This window comes from Rhododendron vialii, chromosome 3a, assembly GCF_030253575.1.
Source record: "Rhododendron vialii isolate Sample 1 chromosome 3a, ASM3025357v1".
In the NCBI taxonomy this organism is placed as follows: Eukaryota; Viridiplantae; Streptophyta; class Magnoliopsida; order Ericales; family Ericaceae; genus Rhododendron; species Rhododendron vialii.
Genome location: NC_080559.1, coordinates 34,887,785 through 34,906,480, shown reverse-complemented (window position 1 = coordinate 34,906,480; position 18,696 = coordinate 34,887,785). Strand labels below are relative to the sequence as shown.

Here is an 18,696-nt window from a genome sequence, read left to right as displayed (position 1 = left end):
TTCGTGAAAATGGGTGACACAGATTCGTAACCGTGTTGGTCGTGTCAATTTCGTGTCTCACGTGTTCAACCCTAACCCGACCCATTTAGAATTCGTGTTCTCGAGTCGTGTTATTTTCGTGTTTCGTGTCAGAAATGTTCAACCCTAACCCGCTAACTTCGTGTCCGGTTCGTGTCGTGTTGTCGTGTCTCGTGTCTGTTGGCCAGCTCTAGTTACAGATACTTTGGGACGAAGTCTACAACCGCTATTGATTGGGGAAAAAAAAAGAGTCTACAACCGTTCTTCCAAATTGAGCAAGGTTCGGAACTCCCGCGTAACGAGAGAGAGAGAGAGAGAGAGAGAGAGAGAGATGTCAACAGAGCAGGAGCAAACGAAGACTGATTCGGATACGTCCCTGAGGCTCGCAATAGCAATGGCACTTGTTCGATCAAAGCTACTCCAAAAGCCGCCTCCTCATCAACAACATCCATCGACTTCTGAATCCAACGCTCTCAAATGGAAGCGAAAGGTCTCTCTCTCCTCTCTCATATGTATACTCACAGTTACGTTTCCACTAAAGATCACCTGAAACATCGCTATTTGGTCGACTTCGTTGTGGATTTCAGGCGAAGGAGCGAAAGCAAGAGCTTCTTAGGCTCAGAGAAGATCTCAAGCAAGCTGAAGGTAACTTAAACTCTATTTCCTTACGTATTGCGTGCGTTTGTCTGTGATTGAGGTTTGTGTTGTTTTTCAATTTTTCAGATAATTCACAGTGCGACTTGTTCGGCCAAACTGCGAATTGCAAATGCTACTTCTTCGATAATTTGGGGACATTGAGCCCTAATCGGTTCAGCAATGACTCTGATGGGAGGTTCAGTGACGTTTTGCGCAGTAGATTTCTCCGACAAGGTCACGTGACAGTCTTATTTTGTAATTTTCATCATCGTCCATCGTTAACCTCTTCATGCTTTTTTCATGTTTTGTATTTGAAATTATTGCTTTCTGATTTAACAGTGCGGTTGAATGAAAGAAGAAGGAAAAGAGAGAGCTCAAAACACGCACATCGTTTTTCTGGTGAGTAGACTACTATACCGACCAAGTAGCCAAGTTATAATAGCAGTCTCTTTTGAGTTTATCTTGATTTTGCTAGTGTTTAATGTCAAATAAAATTGTGTGCTGTGAGTGTGGTACTATTTTATGGTAAGATCTAGGGGATAAAGACGTAGAAAATAAAAGAATGTAATTGCAAACACAAAAGAACACCAGATTACGTGGTTCACTAATGTGAGTTAGGTTCACGATCACCGTGGTGGTGGTTTTATTACGACAAAGAAGAATATTCTTATGCTTTAATAGATACATTTAGGGATATAGTAGAAAATACAGAACGTATTTATAAAGTGACACATGTGGCTATGAGAATACTGAATAGTCTCACAGGCTAATACACAAGAGAATGAACTTAAGAAACAGCAAGCTCCTCCTTTGTGTTTCTTCTTGTGATTAGGTTCCCTCAGCTTTTTGTAAAGTAGTACCGCATTTTCGTTGCAAATTAGATTTGCAATCTATGTTTGATGTGTTTTATTGCAGATTGTAGCGGTGAAGATGAAATTGAACAGCTTAGGGCCTCAGTTGATTTTCTCGTGGAGCTTTGTGATACGGTTAAACCTGTCAAGGTGCGTTACTTCTTGGCTTTATATACTTTCCTTTGATCATCTTACCCTTTGTACGGCTGTGTCGTGTGTGTTTGTGTCTTGTTGATATTTTGTTTTCAAATTTATATCGCAGGTTGAGGAGACAAAGTTTTTGAACTGGTCACACCAAGCTGTGGACTTCATTCTAGGTATTGACTCATAATATGTGATTTTTCATGTCCTTCAAGATGTCTGTTGCCATATAGACATTGGAATCCCAGTCTGTTTCCAGATAACGCAATCTATATGTTCATATACATCTATACGTCACTGTGTCATACTAAAGGCATGCTGGGAGACGAGAATCTGTGAATGCAATATGTTTGACATGGACATGGAAACTGCAGTTAGACAAAGATTTTTAATGGACGAGAAAAAGTACGTGCTTAGATTTCACATATCTCCCTTGGATACTGCAAGTCCATATATTGATACTGATGATGTTGAACCACGGATGGCTACTTGTAACTGGTGTCTGCCAGATTTTAAGTGTCATACATGTGTTTGTCAGTTTGACTTTGCACTCATTCCATGAATGCTATGCTTACTAATGTCTACAACCAATAATGAAATGCTTGGTAGTCATTAGTTCAAAAGTATGTTTTAGAAGGTGGTTATATCTCAAACGAGGATGGCTAATATCATCTCGAGAAGCAGTGGAAAGTAGTGAGAGGCAGCATTTGTTGAGGATATTAGAAGTACAAACTTACATGAGGTTTGGTTATGCATTACAAAGAGAAGCCGGAGGTGTGATTTGTTCGACTTGAACAGCCTACAAGAACAAAAACCAAAAACTAGTAGAAAATATATTGATGCAAAATTGTTGGAGAAAGACTAATGGCCAAAATTATGAAAAGATACCATGGTTTGAGTTCATCAGGACTCAGGAGTGAGATGCCACCCGCATCGTTTGAGTTCATCAGGACTCAGGAGTGAGAAGCCACCCGCATCCACCTTTTCTTCTTTTTGCAGTTTGCAGTTTATTTTTGAGTTTTTTTCCCCTTCATACTTTTATAGTGCTGCAATAAAAATCATCTCTCCTGCATGCTAGTATGTTAAGATGTAAACTGTTCTTGCTTTCTTTTGTTGTTGCCATTAAAACTTTTTGTGTTGGTTTCTTCTTTATGAAGCTGCCTTCAAGAACAGATTGTCAACTGGAAAGAACACAGAACTTCTTGAAGGAATTGTCTGCAGCTTAATTGTTCGTCTGGTAAGAAGAATGTGCACTGCGTCAAAAGCAGATGGTGAGCAAACCAAAAAATTGGCATGCAATGAAAGCACCTTATATCAGAGATGAGCAGGCCTTTGTGTATTATCTCTGTTATGAACTTACAACACGTGCACATACTCATAGGTATGATCCTAAAAAGACCTTGTAAATTTGCTTGAGTAATGATACAATGACGAGAAAAGTAGAACCAGCACTCTCTTCCGACAGGACTCTTCTGCGAAAGTGTCTTCAAATTTCGGTTAATAGGAAGCCATTCTTTCCTATATGGCTATACATGGAACATTTTTCTTTTTATGATGCCAGCAACAACTTAATGTCATATTGTTCGACGTTGTTGCCCTATTTTAATCTCAGATACACTGTCAGACAACCCTTCTTCATACTCTTCAATGGTCTTTTAAATACTCATCTTGGATTTTCATTTTGCATATGTCTTTCAGAATTGCATCACTTGGACGCTGATGTCCAGTTCCGCATTCAGCATTTGATTCGTAACCTTGGGAGTGAGTGTTATGTTGGACAGCGAGTGATACTTTCTGTTTCTCAAAGAATTGCAGTTCTGGGAGAAAGCTTACTCTTCATAGATCCATTTGATGATGCTTTTCCCAACATGCATGATTGTATGTATATGATGTAAGTCTACTACAGTAATGTTTCGGTTATCTTCCACTTGAATGTGATCATATATGATACTATCATACTACCTTCTTGAACATCAGTCACATGACTTGTAAGTTTGTTTTCTTGCCCTTGCTTAGTTTTTGGTGCTTGGTCTTTCTTTACTGCTGACCTATGTGGTGAACTGAAGGCCTTTCCACTGATTTTTTCCAGCACTTCTATTTCATACATTAATCTAATTCTCACGCAGTTCTGTAAAATAATTTGTTATGTCATTTGTTCCATATAACACACTTTTGTGTTGCAATTTAAACAAAAACCGGCATTTCTCAAACCATCTCAGGATGATACTCCTTGTCTTTTTCCTCTGATTTCAATTCAGACCAGGGTACTGGCTTCCCTTCTACTGTTCTTTCATACCTACTTCAATTGACGAGTCTACTTCCTCCTATGTTGAATCCTCTTGTCATCTCGTAAAACTGATCCATTCTTCCTTTTGCCGCAATGTGTGGGTTCATTGGAGTCAAATAGTTAATGGATCCCCAAGCCTCTTATCATTTGATGTCTTGAGGATATATGGCCTTGTTTAAAAACTAATACCTGATTCCTGTAAATTAAAATTTGCTTATCCTGGATTCTTCATTTTAGCACTTAAATCATATAAGGAACCTTTGGTGACATCTGCTATAAATTGCCACATTTCTTGTGTGGATGGCAGGATCCAGCTTATTGAGTTTCTGGTATCAGATTACTTACTGACTTGGTCAAGCAGTGAAGTTTTCGACACAAGTAAGCTTGCACTTGTGTCATTTTAATTTTCCTAATGTTGTTCTTGAAATCGGTTTGTAATTTCCTTAAACTCACTTCATTGTTAATCATCGGCTCGTATAACACCAAGAAGCATGGAAAATGAACTGGAATTGTTGTTAATATTATGCTGGTGGAAAAGAATTTTACTAGATTACCATTCAAACCTGTTTTTGTTTAGACCAAGATTCTTATGTATGTGTGAACAACAGGGCTTTTCGAAGAAGGAGTGACATCCGTTCTTCATGCAAAGAAGGCATTAGAGCTCTTGGAAAGCCGGAATGGGCTTTATGTGCTATACATGGATCGAGTGATTGGTGATTTGGGGAAAAAATGGGGACAGATTTCGTTAGTCCACACGCTCAACCTGGATATTCTTGCTAACCTGTTGCGCTGAAGCATGATATTCACCAAACAGCACTCCATTCAGCAATGCAAATAAGGTGAAAGGAACTTCTTTCTATGTTTGTAAATTCCTCCTGTATACTAAGAATTGGAGAAGTTTCTGCTATTGCTGAACTATGTCTATAACCATGCCATTTTGTAAATTTTACTAGTTCGAAATATTGTCTTTCTAACTTTTTAAAGGGATGATGTGAGCGTATCAAGTTACCATTAGACTGGTTAAGAAACCTAGACTAACAGTTGTGTCATGTATTTCGTGTCTGCATCTGTGCTTCTTAGATTAAGAAACCTAACTGGATTGGCATTTTAGGACAGACGCTAGATTCCAAGTCGAAAGAGGCGAATGTACGTACAAGTACGACCAATATAATTTTGAAAAGTGTCGTTAGGGGTGGGTAGTAATTTTCTTATAAAGGACATAGGTCTACATAAAGGAGTTATTTGAAGTTTGGGCTGGCGGTCGTCCTTCTGTCAATCCCAGTTATCATAACCTGGGAACGTGGAAATATCTTAGGTGCACATACTAAAAATAGTCACAAATGGATGGATCGAAAAATCATGCGGCCTAACTCTCCAAATCTTCCACACCACGGAGGACCCTCAAGAGAATGGGACTCTAATTTGAAAAGTTATCTTCTATTATATTAGTTGCCTCTCAAACATTTGCAAACTTAGCCAATGAAAGCTCGTTCAATAAAAGGGAAACGTTCTCTGGGCTCCTTGAAATTGAATCCTAGAAGAAGACGCGAAAGTTGGCCGGTATTCATTCACGAACATCGGCTGAGATACCACTTCAGGTTTCTCAAGGGATTTAGAGGGCAAGGCGGATTTGGTGGAAGCACAAGTGTGAGAAGACTTGGAGGCAGCAGAGGTGGAGGACGCGGAAGAGGAAATTGAAGCGGAGTAGCGAGGTAAAGGCAGAAAGGAGATAAAGGCGGAGTCAGTGGCAAAGGCAAAAGTAGTCAAGGCAAAGGAGCTAAAGGAAGTAAAGGAGGCAAAAAAGGAACAGAACTAGCAGCCACCACCGGAGCCGGAGGAGCCACAGGAGTAGCAGCCACCAGAAGCGGGGGAGGCCAACAGGAACTAGATCAGGTGCAAATGAACGTATCAAGTTTATGACCAATATTTCATTTTGACGAATGGGGAGGGATGCACCTCTACCAGTTGGATCAATCTTCTATTTCATTTTGCTGCTGACATGAAAAGTTATTACCTGAATTTTATCGTGGACAACTGATTAAGGTCGGATGGAAAATGATTTACCAATGGATAACACAAATCAATACTCATCTGGAACGCCGTGGCATTAATATTCTCAGAATTACACGTCTTGCTGCCAAACATTTTGGTTTGAATGAAATCAAACTGAAAGGCAACACATTTTTGTACGAAAACCACGAACATTCATGCTGCTTGTATAGTACAAATCACGTCCATTCAAATCATGATAAATGGTTTCTTGTGCTGAAAAGAGGCTTGGGGCATGAGACATTGATCTATACGTCTAGGATGCATTCATTAGATAGCACTATGTGATCAAAAAACAATTAGATAGCAGTACCCAAGTTTCCAATGAGTACATTTCAATCTGAAACGAGCCTTGCTTTTCGGCAGTTCCAATTTCTAACCCAAAGCTTTCAAGCCCTGATAATCCATACGTATTATTGGCGGTCTACGATACTCGAGGCAACAGCTTAGAAAAAGCTTTATATAGCTGGAAGTAAATGGCATTCCGTTCTATTAGTTCCTGCAGTACAGCCTTTTACTGGGAAAACAATTCAAGGAAACTGCATTCTGTTCTATTCAATACATTGACAGGGAAACAGTGGAAGCTTTCTTGAGGTGAAAAATGCGTACTTCGAAACAGGAATGGGTACAAAGATCAAGTGTGGAAAAGGGAATTTGGCAACATAAGGCATTGGGCTATCGCTGGATGATCATCTATGGCAAATAGGTCTGCAGCTTAACATGGGTCTAATGTTTAAGAGGGAATCAACATAGAGTGTGCAATGAAACAAAATCACCATTTCCCTGGACCAAGCTAACCTGAATCCCAACACAAGAATTGACTAACCAAACCTGAACCAAACTAACAAAACTCAAGAAATTTGTCGGTCTTTGCCTTCAGACCAGGGGCTATATGAAAATCTGAGCACAATTTCTCAGCCCAACAGTGTAACCAAAAGGCGAAAGGCCCCACCGTGAAAACAAACACAGATACATACATATGTACCTACCAATATAACGGCTCATTTTCGCGCAACCCACAGCTAGCACACATGTATCACTCACATCCACAAACACACACACACACACATAAAAGCTAACTGTAGGTCCATCAAGATGAAGCATGATATCACCCCTTTACAGAACCAGAACCTCAACCTTCAAAGATTGGTCTGCTCTAAGGCAATAACCACAAACCAAATATGTTTACTCACAAAAAAACTTGCCATTATAAACAAGCATATATGGTCACTGGTTGGCACTAAAACTATCAAGAACTCAGACAGTTAAAGGGCATTGTGATGCCCTGCAGTATACAAATCTATGAAATCTGAGTTTGATGATTGCACAATAGTCACAAGCCCCAACCTGTAACTACCCGTAAAGCAGACAAGTTTATGGTGTGTCATCCCTAATCTCCACGAGAATCACTACCTGCTTGTCAATGCACCCAAATTCCAGATCTTCACAAGTCCAGAAATCCACCAGCCAAACTTTTGGATTAGTATCCGTAAGAGCAGAAGCTTCTCCAATAAAATAGAAACAAATGCTAAGACAAGTCATCACATAAACATGAACTCGTATGAGTGACCTAGGTGAACCCTGAAAAAAATTATTAGGAATGTGGATGTTTTAAGGTCAAGACTTGTGTAGAGATCACATAGACATGAACTCGCATGAATGGTGTAGGTGAACCCAACAAAAGTTTTATTAGGAATGCGGATGTTTTAAGGTCGCTTCAGTTAATGATAGTTAGGGCCTTATTTCACTGCACAAGAAAAGAAATATCAAATTGTAATCTCCGATTTATTGAGCAAAACATTCGAGTGGTTAAGCTAACTTTCACATTTCCCACTAAATGATCAACCAAGAGCATAAGAATCAATGAAAAATGCCAGCCACAACTCAGTGAACAGTGGCTACTGAGCAAAAAGTGTATCAGTATCTGTGAATACATATATAAGTGCGTAAGCGCGCGCATAGTGAAACTCTTAAGTTCCAGTCGACGGTGGTTAGCAGAACCGAAACTCAAATCACAGTTTCACTTTTTTTGTTCATCCTAATTAGCAAGCAAACACTTAAAGACTACGAGCCACCACAATCATTGACCAAATCACTTCTAAAATCAACCACCATAGTATAAAAGTAGCGAGATTCAATTGTATAGCGATATAGGATAATCGAACATGCTTGAATTCATATTCCGAAGTACAAAAAAAATATATATATGCTTGAATTCAACCAATACATGAAGAAAACAGATTCATGACCATCAGTTTACAGCATAACCACAAAGGAGAGATAGAGAGCGTAAATTATTAGGCTAGTTGACCGTAGTAATCGCCCCCACGGTAGACGTCGCGATCTACGCAGAGGATAGCATAGAGAGCGTAAATTATTCCAGGAATGTAACCTAGGATTGTCAACACCAAACATATGAAGAATTCAACCTGCAATCAACACCTAAGTATCAACATCAAATGCATATATGGCGATATGAGAGAGAGAGAGAGGGCTTACGCTGCAGCAGCCATGCCTGAAGCAAACACCGACGGGAGGAAGTAAGATTGCGATTACTACTTCGCAGAAGAGCGCGCAACTACCTGCCATTGTTGAGTGGAGGGCAGAGAAATTGAGAGATAGAGAGAGAGAGAGAGAGAGAGCGCACAGATAGACTTCGGAGTCTTAATGGAGAAGAGAACAACAAATGGATGTGATCTGTCGGTTCATATAATAATCCTCAATTTGACCAAAACTTCTGTGATGCTCCCAAGTGGTATGGGAGCATCATACTCTCAATGAATTACAGCCCTTGGATTAAAAATAGATAAATCACAGCCCTTAGATCAAAACCAAAAACTAAAAATGGGGTGGTTTTGTTAAAAATGAGGCGGTTTTGATCTAAAAAACGGAGAATTACTTACCACAGAACAGGCAACACTTACCATCCACTAAGGCAACACTTACCATTCACTAAGGCAGAACTTACCACATTTGTGTGGTAAGTTCTGCCTTAGTGAATGGTAAGTGTTGCCTTAGTGAATGGTAAGTGTTGTCTGTAATTCATTGGGAGTATGATGCTCCCATACCACTTGGGAGCATCATAGCCTTTGCCCAATTTGACAGAAAGGCTAAACTAAACTACGAGGACGTATCCCCAGAGGTTTATGTTTAAATACAGTTTCTCCTCTCAATGTTCTGGAAATTACACTAGCCTCCCCTATTGACGTTTGTCAATTTTCAGGATTTGCCCCCATGAAGAAAATACAACATCTATCCTCTCTCATCCATTCCAATTTCATTAACTTAAGAAGTTGGCAAACTCGGTACAAATGGAGAATAAATGTCATTACAAGAAAGTTAGGCAGTTAACATTTCTTGGAAACTAACCCAAGGGATTGGCCTAGTGATCAGGCTTGAGACTTGGGAATTTGCTCGCTCAATTCATAGAAAATTTTACTCTGACTTTAACTGGGATTTTTGCAAGTGGATGGTTGGATTTGACCTCTAAAATTAGTCGAGATGCGTAAGCTGACCTGGACACTTGAGTAATCAAAAGCATTTCTTGGTAATTTTACCAAAAGATTATGTACACTACTTTTGTTCCAAATCAACTACCTAGGCTCCCAGCCATGTGAAAATTCCACAAAAGAATCTTACCAAGCTTTCAACTCCTGGGTTATAAGGAACACCCGAATCTGGACAAGCAATAATATGCAACAGTATTCAGAGGAATGAACACAACTCAATTATTTTGGACATCAGGTCCAAAATACATAAGCCACCCGGCAGTAATGGCTTCAGATATTTATTTTTTTTTACAATAAAAAGGGAAGTTGGGAAACAAGGCCCAACAAATATCTTTCACAACAAAGGGACTCTTTTCTTGTTTCTCCAATGTGTTTTTCCCCCTCTTGATCGGACCGTTTCGTTCATTCCAACAATTTGTTGGCCCTATGCTTTTGCATTTGTTCGCCATCTCAACTTTGCCAATGCTCTATATCGTGCACATTCACAAGATCTCAAAACAATAAGGTTGGCAAAGGCAGTCAATGGCATGCATCAGCTTCCTCCGAGGCCCAACAGCATCTGCACCCATATCCTTCAGTTTCTTCATCGTGAGATTCACCAACTGGAATTTGTTCACATTTTTCCCTTGAAATATCTTCACAAACTGGTCAAGTCCCAGGGATGCTAGCCAACGGCTCAGCCCACCAGCTCTTTGAAGCTTCCTGTCAAGATTTGATGCCCTCATCCTATGATTTACAAATGCATCCAGGCAGATGAAGTTTAGGGGCCGCTTACTTACCCTTGAACCACTCCACACCCCAAGTGTTTTACGAAATCCAATATTCTCAACTTGATGGGCTCTTTTTGTTCCCACCCAAAAATCTTTCCTTGGGAGCTTCGAAAAAGTTTGAATCGGACGAGGACTTCTTCTAGCAGTTGGGAAACCCTTGTTCGGAGCCAATGACACAGATTTCTCCCTTTCATCGACTGAATGGAGGTGTGTCTCCGTTGGATATTCAGGTTCTGTATTGGTTGTTTTTATCGGTATTGCCCTTCCTTGAATTGGTCCCAAGTCCGGTGTTGTGGAGTGTTTGTTAGCTGGTTGAGGAGGGATAAGAATTCTCACTATCTGTTTCTTAACTATCACCCAACTTTCTTCTCCTTGCGGTTCTGCCTCAGGGCCAATTGGAGTACTTTTATTGTTTGAAGGTGCTACCATCAACTGTCTTTGTTTTGGTTTTGCCATCGGGTGAATACCCCTTAATCTGTGATAAATATAATAAGTATCAATGACATCAATGGACACTTGGATAAGTAGAAAGATCAATCACAAATCTGAACAGATGCAATCTGAAACTCCAAGGATTGAAGAAACAAAGGTAAAAGAAACCAGGCATCCAAGGGATTTAATGTCATAAAAATAAGCACAGACGCAGAACATCCAGATTCTATACGCCCACCAAGACGAGCATATACATATGAGAATAACTAAATGGCAAATGTCAAGCTTGTTCAAGATCAAGGGAGTATGCTCTCTGGAAAGTAACTATTGAAAAGGAGCTAAACACATACCATAGAGAAACCATATTTTTGAATCATCAGTACGGCTAAAACAATGAAGTAGGATAAACATCAAGTAAAGATTTCAGCAAGATACAATAACAACACTATTTTAACTTACATATGAAACAACAAATAACTGAATAAGCATTGTTCGAAAAAAATGTAACATGATCACAATGTCAAAGTACACTGACCTGAAATAGTTGAAGCAAACTGAAATTCTTTCACATTGGAAGAACTATTTGGATTTTGAAGTGCTGTGTGATCCTCTTGAATTTCATTGCCCCTTCAAAGTTCTGAGAAAGTTCCTATTTCAGAAAGAGTTGGAGAGTGTGCCAAACATCAATCAAATATTTATGCACATTAAGAGTTATGAGTCTAAAATCTAAATTTACCTTATATATGAAACCGCAAACGAGCATTGTAGGCCAAAAGTATGACATGATGAAACTCTTAAAAACACTGACCTGAAATTGTTGAAGCAAACTGAGATTCTTTTAACATTGGAAGAACTATTTGGATTTTGAGTGATGTGTAGCTCTCTTGAATTTCATGGCCCCTTCAAAGTTCTGAGAAAGTTCATATTTTGGAAAGAGTTGAAGAGTGTGCAAACTTTATTCTAGAATCTAAACTGATAGTAACTTTTTAAGTATCAAACACACAGAAAACTTACATCCATATTCCACTGTTCGCCCAAAACAGGGGTAATTGATCCTTCGATTTTGCCGCAGTCTTATCTACCCTGCATGCAGATTGTCGAAAGAAGATTGCTTGAGATATTGGATGTTTTGTATGCAATTCCGAAGTTGCGTTCAAATTTTTTAGCACAGAATCTACAGTCAATCGTTTCGAGGCAAAGTAGCTACAACACTTTCTAAAGACAGAAGTAAGACTTCACGAAACCCTAAAATCACCAATTGTGTATGCATCAACAACGGATTCAGAGAGAGAAATACAGAATCTTGAAAATCTGGGAGTGCAAATAAATGAAAAAGAATCAAGATTCAAAGAAAAATCGCACCATTTTTGGAGATTGGAACAGTTATTCGTAGCTCGCGTTCTTCGGAGAAGATTCAAGCGTCGCATTGAAGAAGATTCACAACACTACACAGCGATTAACGTGGAGAAAGTTCTGTTCGTTGACGTTCATAATACCCCAAAAATTGAAAATCCTAACCAATATACGCCCAAAAGCGACACCCCAAGAGAACGATAAAATCGCTTTGACCTCCGTAGGAATAGGCAATTGGATCGGAATCAGCAACATTAGGAATTAAACATCAAAACCCTGCCTATCGAAAAAATTCAAAACCCTATAAACAAACAAAAATACGTGCCAAATTTTTAGTCAAATTACTTATCCAAAAAGTCATTTTTTTATTTTAGCCTTCAACCACTCTATTTTACCTAGGGTGCCGCTATTCGCAGCCCTTTATTTTCTCCCGTAGCCCACTGCATTTCGGTAAATGGTTGTTGAAAATTATAAATAACATTTCGGTAAATTGCTATTGAAAACAAGATTATATTTCGGTAACTACATGTCGAAAATATGTTTAACTTTCGGTAAACAACTGCCGAACATGCATTTTCGGTAAACATCTGTTGAAAAAAAATTATATTTCGGTAATTGGATGCTGAAAATATATCTCAATTTCAGTAACTAACTGTCGAGTATAATTGAAAATTTTTAACGGGCTATGGGAGTAAATAGAGGGCTGCGAATAGCAGCGCCCTTTTACCTATACTCTACTCCTACTAAAATTACTCTTTGGGATATTTCGAAGGATACCCCTTCAACTATCAAGTTTTGTCAACATGACCCCCTCACGTTTAAAACTCATGAACCTCACCTCTTCATCTATCAAAACTCAACAACTACACCCCTTCCGTCCAATTCTGTTAAGAAATTTTGGATGAAAAAGAGCTAACTTGGACGGAAAAAAAAAATATAACTCTAAAATGCCCCTCCTCTCTCATCTCTACTACTCTCTCTCTCCCTCTCTCTCTACTACTCCCCCCACTGATCCCCAAACCCAGAAATTTCAAAACCCATCTCCTTCTCCTTCTGCTCTCATCTCTACTACTCTCTCCCTGCTACTCCATGGATGGTGAGAAAAGGGCGTGATGAGAAACGGAACTAGCTCTCGCCATGAGATTTCGTAAGAATGAAAAAAAGGAACCAATCGAAACATACATCATCTGTGTACATGTCTCACCATTTCTCACCAAACCACTCAACACAAACCCTAGTCCATTCTATTCTTTGCTTCTCTTACCAAATCATTCGATCTGAAGGGATTGCAAGGGACAAAATTAAAAAGCAAGGCACAAAATTAAACAGGAAACCCAATTTCCCCTACAAACTACAAAGGAACAGGAAAAATTAAAATGATTTAATTCTCACCACAAACCATCAAAATAAACATCATCTTTGTACATTTCTCACCAATTAACTCAACCCAAACCCTAGTCCTTTCTATTCTTTGCTTTTCTTACCAAATGATTCCATCCGAAAAGTAATTAATAGTTCTAGTTTCTCACCAAGGGTGTTCCAGAGCTTGATCGAGCGGTCGCGGCAGGCGGAGACGATCTGGCAGTTTTCGAGGGAGAAGGCGACGGAGAGGACATCCTTGGTGTGGCCGACGAAGCGGCGGGCGGTGGTGCCGGAGGCGGGGTCCCAGAGCCAGAGCTCGTCTTCCCAGGAGCCGGAGAGGGCGAACTGGCCGTCGGAGGAGAGGACGACGTCCTGGACGAAGTGGGAGTAGCAGGGAGAGATCGTGTACCAGGGAGAGAGTGGGAGGAGAGATCGCGTTGAGGGAGAGACAGGAAAGATGAGAGATCGGTTGAATTTTTTTCTGAAAAAACCTAATTTTAAGGCTCTGTTTGGAACTTATGGAAAAAAAATGAAAAGAAATGAAAATTAACACTTTCATTGTTTGATTGGGAGAAAAAATGGGAAGAAAATAGAAGTTTTAAATTCAATGAATAATGAACTTTCTTTTCTATTTTTCTTTCATTTTCCTCCCTTTTTCTTTTCTTTTCCAATCCTTTCTTTTTTTTTTGTAAGTTCCAAACAAAGCCTACATAACAAGATGTATTTAGGTAATGTCTTTTCATAGGTTCCCGTTGAAATTTGAACGGAAGTGAGTGGAGGGGTAGACTTGATGGAAAATGAAAGTTGAGGGGTAAGATTGATGATTTTTAAACATGAGGAGGTCGTGTTGACAAAATGGAAAAGTTGAAGGAGTTTACATTGAATTAACCCTTACTCTTTTTCTTCAATATTCTTTATTCATCAAGAAATAAAAATAATAATTGCAACCATTATTGCTACTCTGCAAATACAGTTTCTGAGATAATCCAAATCACTAATGTTGTTGGTGTCTTTGAGAAAATCATTTATGAAAAAAATTATCTTCATTGAACATCGAAAAATATCATTCAACATTTTATCACTAAAATAACTTTTTTATTTAGATAGATGTTTGAAGAATTTTTTTTTAAAATGGATATGTTGTGTTTGGATGAATTTTTAAAAAAAATTTGACAAATTTTTGGAGGTTATGAGTGGAGAGAGAAATAGAGTAATTATTAGAAGTATGGGTAATAAGTGGAGAGAGATAGTAAGAGAAATGAGAATAACGATTGAAGATATAGGTAATGAGTGAAGTCTAATGATTGGAAGTAGGGGTAATGAGTATTTTTTGAGTTAAATTTTTTTTTCCAAAAACCAAACAGAACAAGGCGTAAACTTCTCAACAAATCTTATAAAATGACAGGTTCAGATTATCCCATTATAAACCTGGTGCATACTTAAAAATATTTTCCCACTCAATTAGAATGGTTGTTTGATGGCTTTGGTAGGTGTTGAAAGAAAAAAAGGTTGAAAGCTGGAGTAGTATATAAGAGCATCTCCAACTTTTACTTTATTTTACACTCGAAAACCAAAATCCGAGTAAAATTCATTGACTCAAATGTTTACTCAAATTTTTTAAGCCCATATTTCGCCTTTTAAATTTAAAATTATGTCATTAATAAACTTTTTACTCAAATTGATATGCTTAGATTTGAACTTGTCCATTGGGTGTTTCACACCAAATGAAGTTTTTACTCAAATTTGAGAAGATATTTTTTTAAAGGCTAGAGATGGTCTTAAATTGAATGCTATTGAGTAGTGCCTCGCCTGTCAATGTCTTTAGAAAGGCTCACTTCCGTTCTGAAAATCAAACCTATATTAATTTAGTTTTATGTAAATTTTCACTCAAATTCAAGGAGACTCAAACTTGTATTCTGATTGACCTCAAAAAGGAGACTCAAACTTTTTCTCAATTTTTACGAGGTCATTCTCTCCTTCTCCGATCTACAATTATGCCATTAGTGAACCATTAGTTGAAATGTATGCTTATTGTGTTAGCGCATTGAATTGTCTAAAAAATGCTTAAATTTGAGTAAAAATATAGGTAAGCGTTGGAGATGCTCTAACAACTCTTTTATATGTATGGAGATGGAGATACTCAGCAACACCTTAATTACGTGGATGCTCCAATGGGGCACTTGATCAAATAATTGGGCAAAAAATGGAGATGGAATCATGGAGATATGGATGAAGCAGATTCATATACTACATATATAGGGATGGATGGATAATTCATATGATAAAACACTGTGAGCGAGAGAGGGGCCCCATTTGATAAACTGACTAGCCACGATGGGATTGGTAAATTGTATGTTTGTTTTACATCGGATTAAAAGATGGGATTGGATTAGTAGTACCAACTTCATGTTTGTTTGCAAATGTTAGGATGAGTTTAAAAAAATGAATTGACAATTTTGTCCTTTGCATTCAAAACTTTTTGTAGCTGGGCTCCATTTCCCATAAACAATTTCCATACTATAACAAGGATAGTTTAGTACTTTTGCAATGGCAAGGTTGAAATTGGATTGTGAATACCAAGTTCTAATTTGGGGTCTTAGGACTACAAATTTTGTGAACTAAACACAGTATTGCTAATACTGTCACCTTAGTAATTCAATGTCAACCCAAAAGCCTAATCAAATGGGGCCAAAGAGAACAGAAATTAGGCAAGTGGGCAGCAGTAATCGGCTCGGTGGGTATTGCGATCCACACAAAGGATCGCATGGAGCGCATAAGCTAGCTATTCCTGGAATGTAACCAAGGATAGTCAAAACCACACACGTAAACAATTCAACCTGCAATAATCAAACACAAAAATACTACTACTAAGAATCATATACGCAGATACCTATACATGTACATGTATATATATACCGAGACCGAGTGAGAGAGGATGAGGGGATCACGGTGCAGCAGCCATGCCTGAAGCAAACACCAATGGGAGGAAGCAAGATTGCGACTATGATTTCACAGAGGATATCTCACATCTACTTGCCATAGCCGAGTAGAGGAGAGTGTTTGGAGAGAGAGAGAGAGAGAGAGAGACTACAAATATATTGGACTTCGGAGTTTTAATGGAGAATAGAGATGAATCGGATGATCTTTCCACTTTCCAGGCTAGACACACGGCCAGTCTTGGATCGTTCTGTTCGTGCTTTTAATATTGTCATGGGGTAAAATCCATTGACTTCCCGAGGTTCGTGACTAATTTCCTTTGGGAACTCCACGAGCCTCACAACAGCGCAACATTGGATGGACGCACCAACTACCAAGCGCGTCGTTGGATGCAAACTACTCCATATTTGATATATTGAGGGATGTTCTTGTTCGGTTTGAATTTTGAAAAAGGTTTTTGAGAGTAATGAATGGAGAGAAATATATAAGAAAAACTTATTATGAACCATGCTCAGAAATTTTGAGACCCAAAAACGAACAAGTCCACATATAAGAAATTTTTTTAAATCGATACATATATGCATGAATCAAATAATATTGAATCAAATAAGAAATCAGATTCATTTTGAGTGTAACCAACATCACACTCATTTTGAATCTATAATATCTTGTGGTATCAAACCAATCATATACCAGCTTTACTCTTTGAGTGAATGATCGGTGCTAGATATTTTATTGAATATTGAATCAAAAAAAGAGAGTTCACCACTTGTAACAAGAATTCGTGGCACACGAAATTAAGGATCTTGAATTATTGTACTACAGTCGAACTAAACAACCGAAAACATCGAGAGAAACAATGAGTTGGAATTAATAGCCAGCAACGCGCGCTACGCGTTGTTGATAGGACGCCATTCGTCGTCGGGATGATTATCACGTACCACAATGGCGTAGATGGCGTAGACTATTCCAGGAACGTAACCTAAGAGAGTCAGAACCAAGCAGAGGAAGAACTCACACTGCAACAACAACAACAACAACAATAAAAAACAATGGAAATTACTACATAAAAGCCCCCCCAAATTTACACATATGCATGCAGATACAAGTTTTTTTTGTTTGTCTCGGGACACACATGCATGCTCTTGTGCGAGAGAGAGAGAGAGAGAGAGAGAGAGAGAGAGAGAGAGAGAGACATACGCTGCAGCAACCATGTCTAAAGAAGACTCCCAGGGGAGGAAGCAAGATTGCAATTAAGATTTCCAAGTAGATCTCGCAATTGTTGGCCATCTTTGATCAACCCCACAGCATGCAGTTTGCACAATGGGAAAAGAGAAATGTAGAGATTTGAAAATTTGATAGAGAAAAGTTCAATACTGGAAGGAACGTACCCTTTGGTGTAATTGAGAAAATTAATAGGATCTCTGGTCTTTAGCGAAATATGTGCTCACATTTGAACGGGTAAAAGGCTCTTGTAAGCACGTGTTTAGTTGATAGTATCTTTTGTTGAGTTTGGATAAGAAGAGTGGAGTACTGGTGGCCGGTTTGTTTGCTTTTTCCTAAACTTTTCATGAAACTGAAAATGGATGATTGAGATTCACGCACTTAACATGAAACTGAAATGGATGCATGGTTTCATGAAAAGTTTTCATATTTTCTATCAATCCTCATTTGCGACGGTCCAACAACAGCATGGGATGGGACCCATTGCCAGTATTCTACATACTCAGTGGGTGAATCTAAATGCACTCTAATAATTATGTCTTTCTAGGTACACTTGCATCACTTAATTTATAAGATATTAGTATCTTACCCGTTTAATGCATGAGGCACCATTCGTGACGTTATAGTCCCGTTACAAAAAGTCTTTTCCCTTGTAAGATCACCATTAAGTATTTGAGATTTTTTTCACTGCAAATGTAAGCTTCACTACAAAGTTTGTGACTATCGAACCAATGTATATTTCAAAACCAATCGTGAGGGTGCAGGAAGAACTAAGGGGTATTTTTGCTAAAAAAGTTAATTGGCTTATTTTTTTTATCTGTATTAAAAAAAATTCAAATTTTTTAGTTCCTCGTAAATTTTTTATGAATGATTAGTTTGTCTCTATGAGAGGAATAAAAAAAAGTATAAAAATTACTATCCAATTTTTTTGAATAAAAGTCCGAAAAATCTGATTTTCTGGCTAATTTGTCTTTATTAAAAAAATTAAATTTGAACCTTAATTTTTTACTTTTTTGATTTCTTTATTCGAGAATAATCAATAATTTAAAAAAAATTGGACACAAAACAAATAAATGTAAATTTTTTTAAATAAAAATAAAAAAAATAAGCCAAAACACCCCTAAGCT

The 18,696-nt window shown here is 38.3% G+C and overlaps 4 protein-coding genes across 14 annotated transcripts; 1 reads left to right on the top strand and 3 right to left on the bottom strand.

The window, feature by feature from the left end:
* The first annotated feature begins 272 nt into the window (after positions 1–272).
* LOC131320334 (protein MULTIPOLAR SPINDLE 1) lies at positions 273–4,944 on the top strand. 3 transcript variants are annotated; one of them, XM_058351009.1, is made up of 10 exons: positions 273–508; positions 606–663; positions 742–888; positions 994–1,053; positions 1,570–1,655; positions 1,768–1,822; positions 2,804–2,917; positions 3,345–3,537; positions 4,241–4,311; positions 4,542–4,944. In XM_058351009.1, exons 1-10 carry the CDS (start codon positions 350–352, stop codon positions 4,724–4,726), a joined length of 1,128 nt encoding a protein of 375 aa, XP_058206992.1. In that variant the 5' UTR covers positions 273–349; the 3' UTR covers positions 4,727–4,944. The 3 variants fall into 3 exon arrangements, with proteins under 3 accessions (XP_058206992.1, XP_058206993.1, XP_058206994.1); XM_058351010.1 differs by lacking the exon at positions 2,804–2,917; XM_058351011.1 differs by lacking the exon at positions 4,241–4,311.
* A 3,134-nt stretch (positions 4,945–8,078) lies between these two features.
* On the bottom strand, positions 8,079–8,635 carry LOC131320338 (UPF0057 membrane protein At2g24040-like). The gene is made up of 2 exons (XM_058351018.1): positions 8,482–8,635; positions 8,079–8,411 (listed from the first exon to the last, which is right to left on the bottom strand). Exons 1-2 carry the CDS (start codon positions 8,569–8,571, stop codon positions 8,280–8,282), a joined length of 222 nt encoding a protein of 73 aa, XP_058207001.1. The 5' UTR covers positions 8,572–8,635; the 3' UTR covers positions 8,079–8,279.
* Positions 8,636–9,660: 1,025 nt separating this feature from the next.
* On the bottom strand, positions 9,661–13,898 carry LOC131320337 (uncharacterized). 9 transcript variants are annotated; one of them, XR_009198193.1, is made up of 6 exons: positions 13,116–13,892; positions 12,774–13,037; positions 12,056–12,441; positions 11,708–11,776; positions 11,430–11,603; positions 11,223–11,330 (listed from the first exon to the last, which is right to left on the bottom strand). XR_009198193.1 is itself a non-coding variant. In XM_058351017.1 (4 exons), exon 4 carries the CDS (start codon positions 10,715–10,717, stop codon positions 9,974–9,976), a length of 744 nt encoding a protein of 247 aa, XP_058207000.1. In that variant the 5' UTR covers positions 10,718–10,736; positions 12,056–12,441; positions 12,774–13,037; positions 13,116–13,892; the 3' UTR covers positions 9,661–9,973. The 9 variants fall into 9 exon arrangements, 2 of the variants coding, with proteins under 2 accessions (XP_058207000.1, XP_058206999.1); XR_009198191.1 differs by lacking the exons at positions 12,056–12,441; positions 12,774–13,037 and adding an exon at positions 9,661–10,736 and having other exon boundaries at positions 11,229–11,330; positions 11,430–11,501; positions 13,576–13,898; XR_009198189.1 differs by lacking the exons at positions 12,056–12,441; positions 12,774–13,037 and adding an exon at positions 9,661–10,736 and having other exon boundaries at positions 11,229–11,330; positions 13,576–13,892.
* A 3,181-nt stretch (positions 13,899–17,079) lies between these two features.
* LOC131320339 (hydrophobic protein RCI2A-like) lies at positions 17,080–17,714 on the bottom strand. The gene is made up of 2 exons (XM_058351020.1): positions 17,546–17,714; positions 17,080–17,364 (listed from the first exon to the last, which is right to left on the bottom strand). Exons 1-2 carry the CDS (start codon positions 17,633–17,635, stop codon positions 17,236–17,238), a joined length of 219 nt encoding a protein of 72 aa, XP_058207003.1. The 5' UTR covers positions 17,636–17,714; the 3' UTR covers positions 17,080–17,235.
* Between the last annotated feature and the right edge of the window lie 982 nt (positions 17,715–18,696).

Bases quoted from the DNA above. Each gene is read 5' to 3' on its own strand.
- LOC131320334 (XM_058351009.1), top strand. From the start codon at position 350: ATGTCAACAGAGCAGGAGCAAACGAAGACTGATTCGGATACGTCCCTG. The intron at 1,823-2,803 runs GTATTGACTCAT...TTCTTTATGAAG, and splicing joins AGCTGTGGACTTCATTCTAG to CTGCCTTCAAGAACAGATTG. The intron at 3,538-4,240 runs GTAAGTCTACTA...TGTGGATGGCAG, and splicing joins CATGATTGTATGTATATGAT to GATCCAGCTTATTGAGTTTC.
- LOC131320338 (XM_058351018.1), bottom strand. From the start codon at position 8,571: ATGGCAGGTAGTTGCGCGCTCTTCTGCGAAGTAGTAATCGCAATCTTA. The intron at 8,412-8,481 runs GTAAGCCCTCTC...TGTTGATTGCAG, and splicing joins TCAGGCATGGCTGCTGCAGC to GTTGAATTCTTCATATGTTT.
- LOC131320337 (XM_058351017.1), bottom strand. From the start codon at position 10,717: ATGGCAAAACCAAAACAAAGACAGTTGATGGTAGCACCTTCAAACAAT.
- LOC131320339 (XM_058351020.1), bottom strand. From the start codon at position 17,635: ATGGCCAACAATTGCGAGATCTACTTGGAAATCTTAATTGCAATCTTG. The intron at 17,365-17,545 runs GTATGTCTCTCT...TTGTTGTTGCAG, and splicing joins TTAGACATGGTTGCTGCAGC to TGTGAGTTCTTCCTCTGCTT.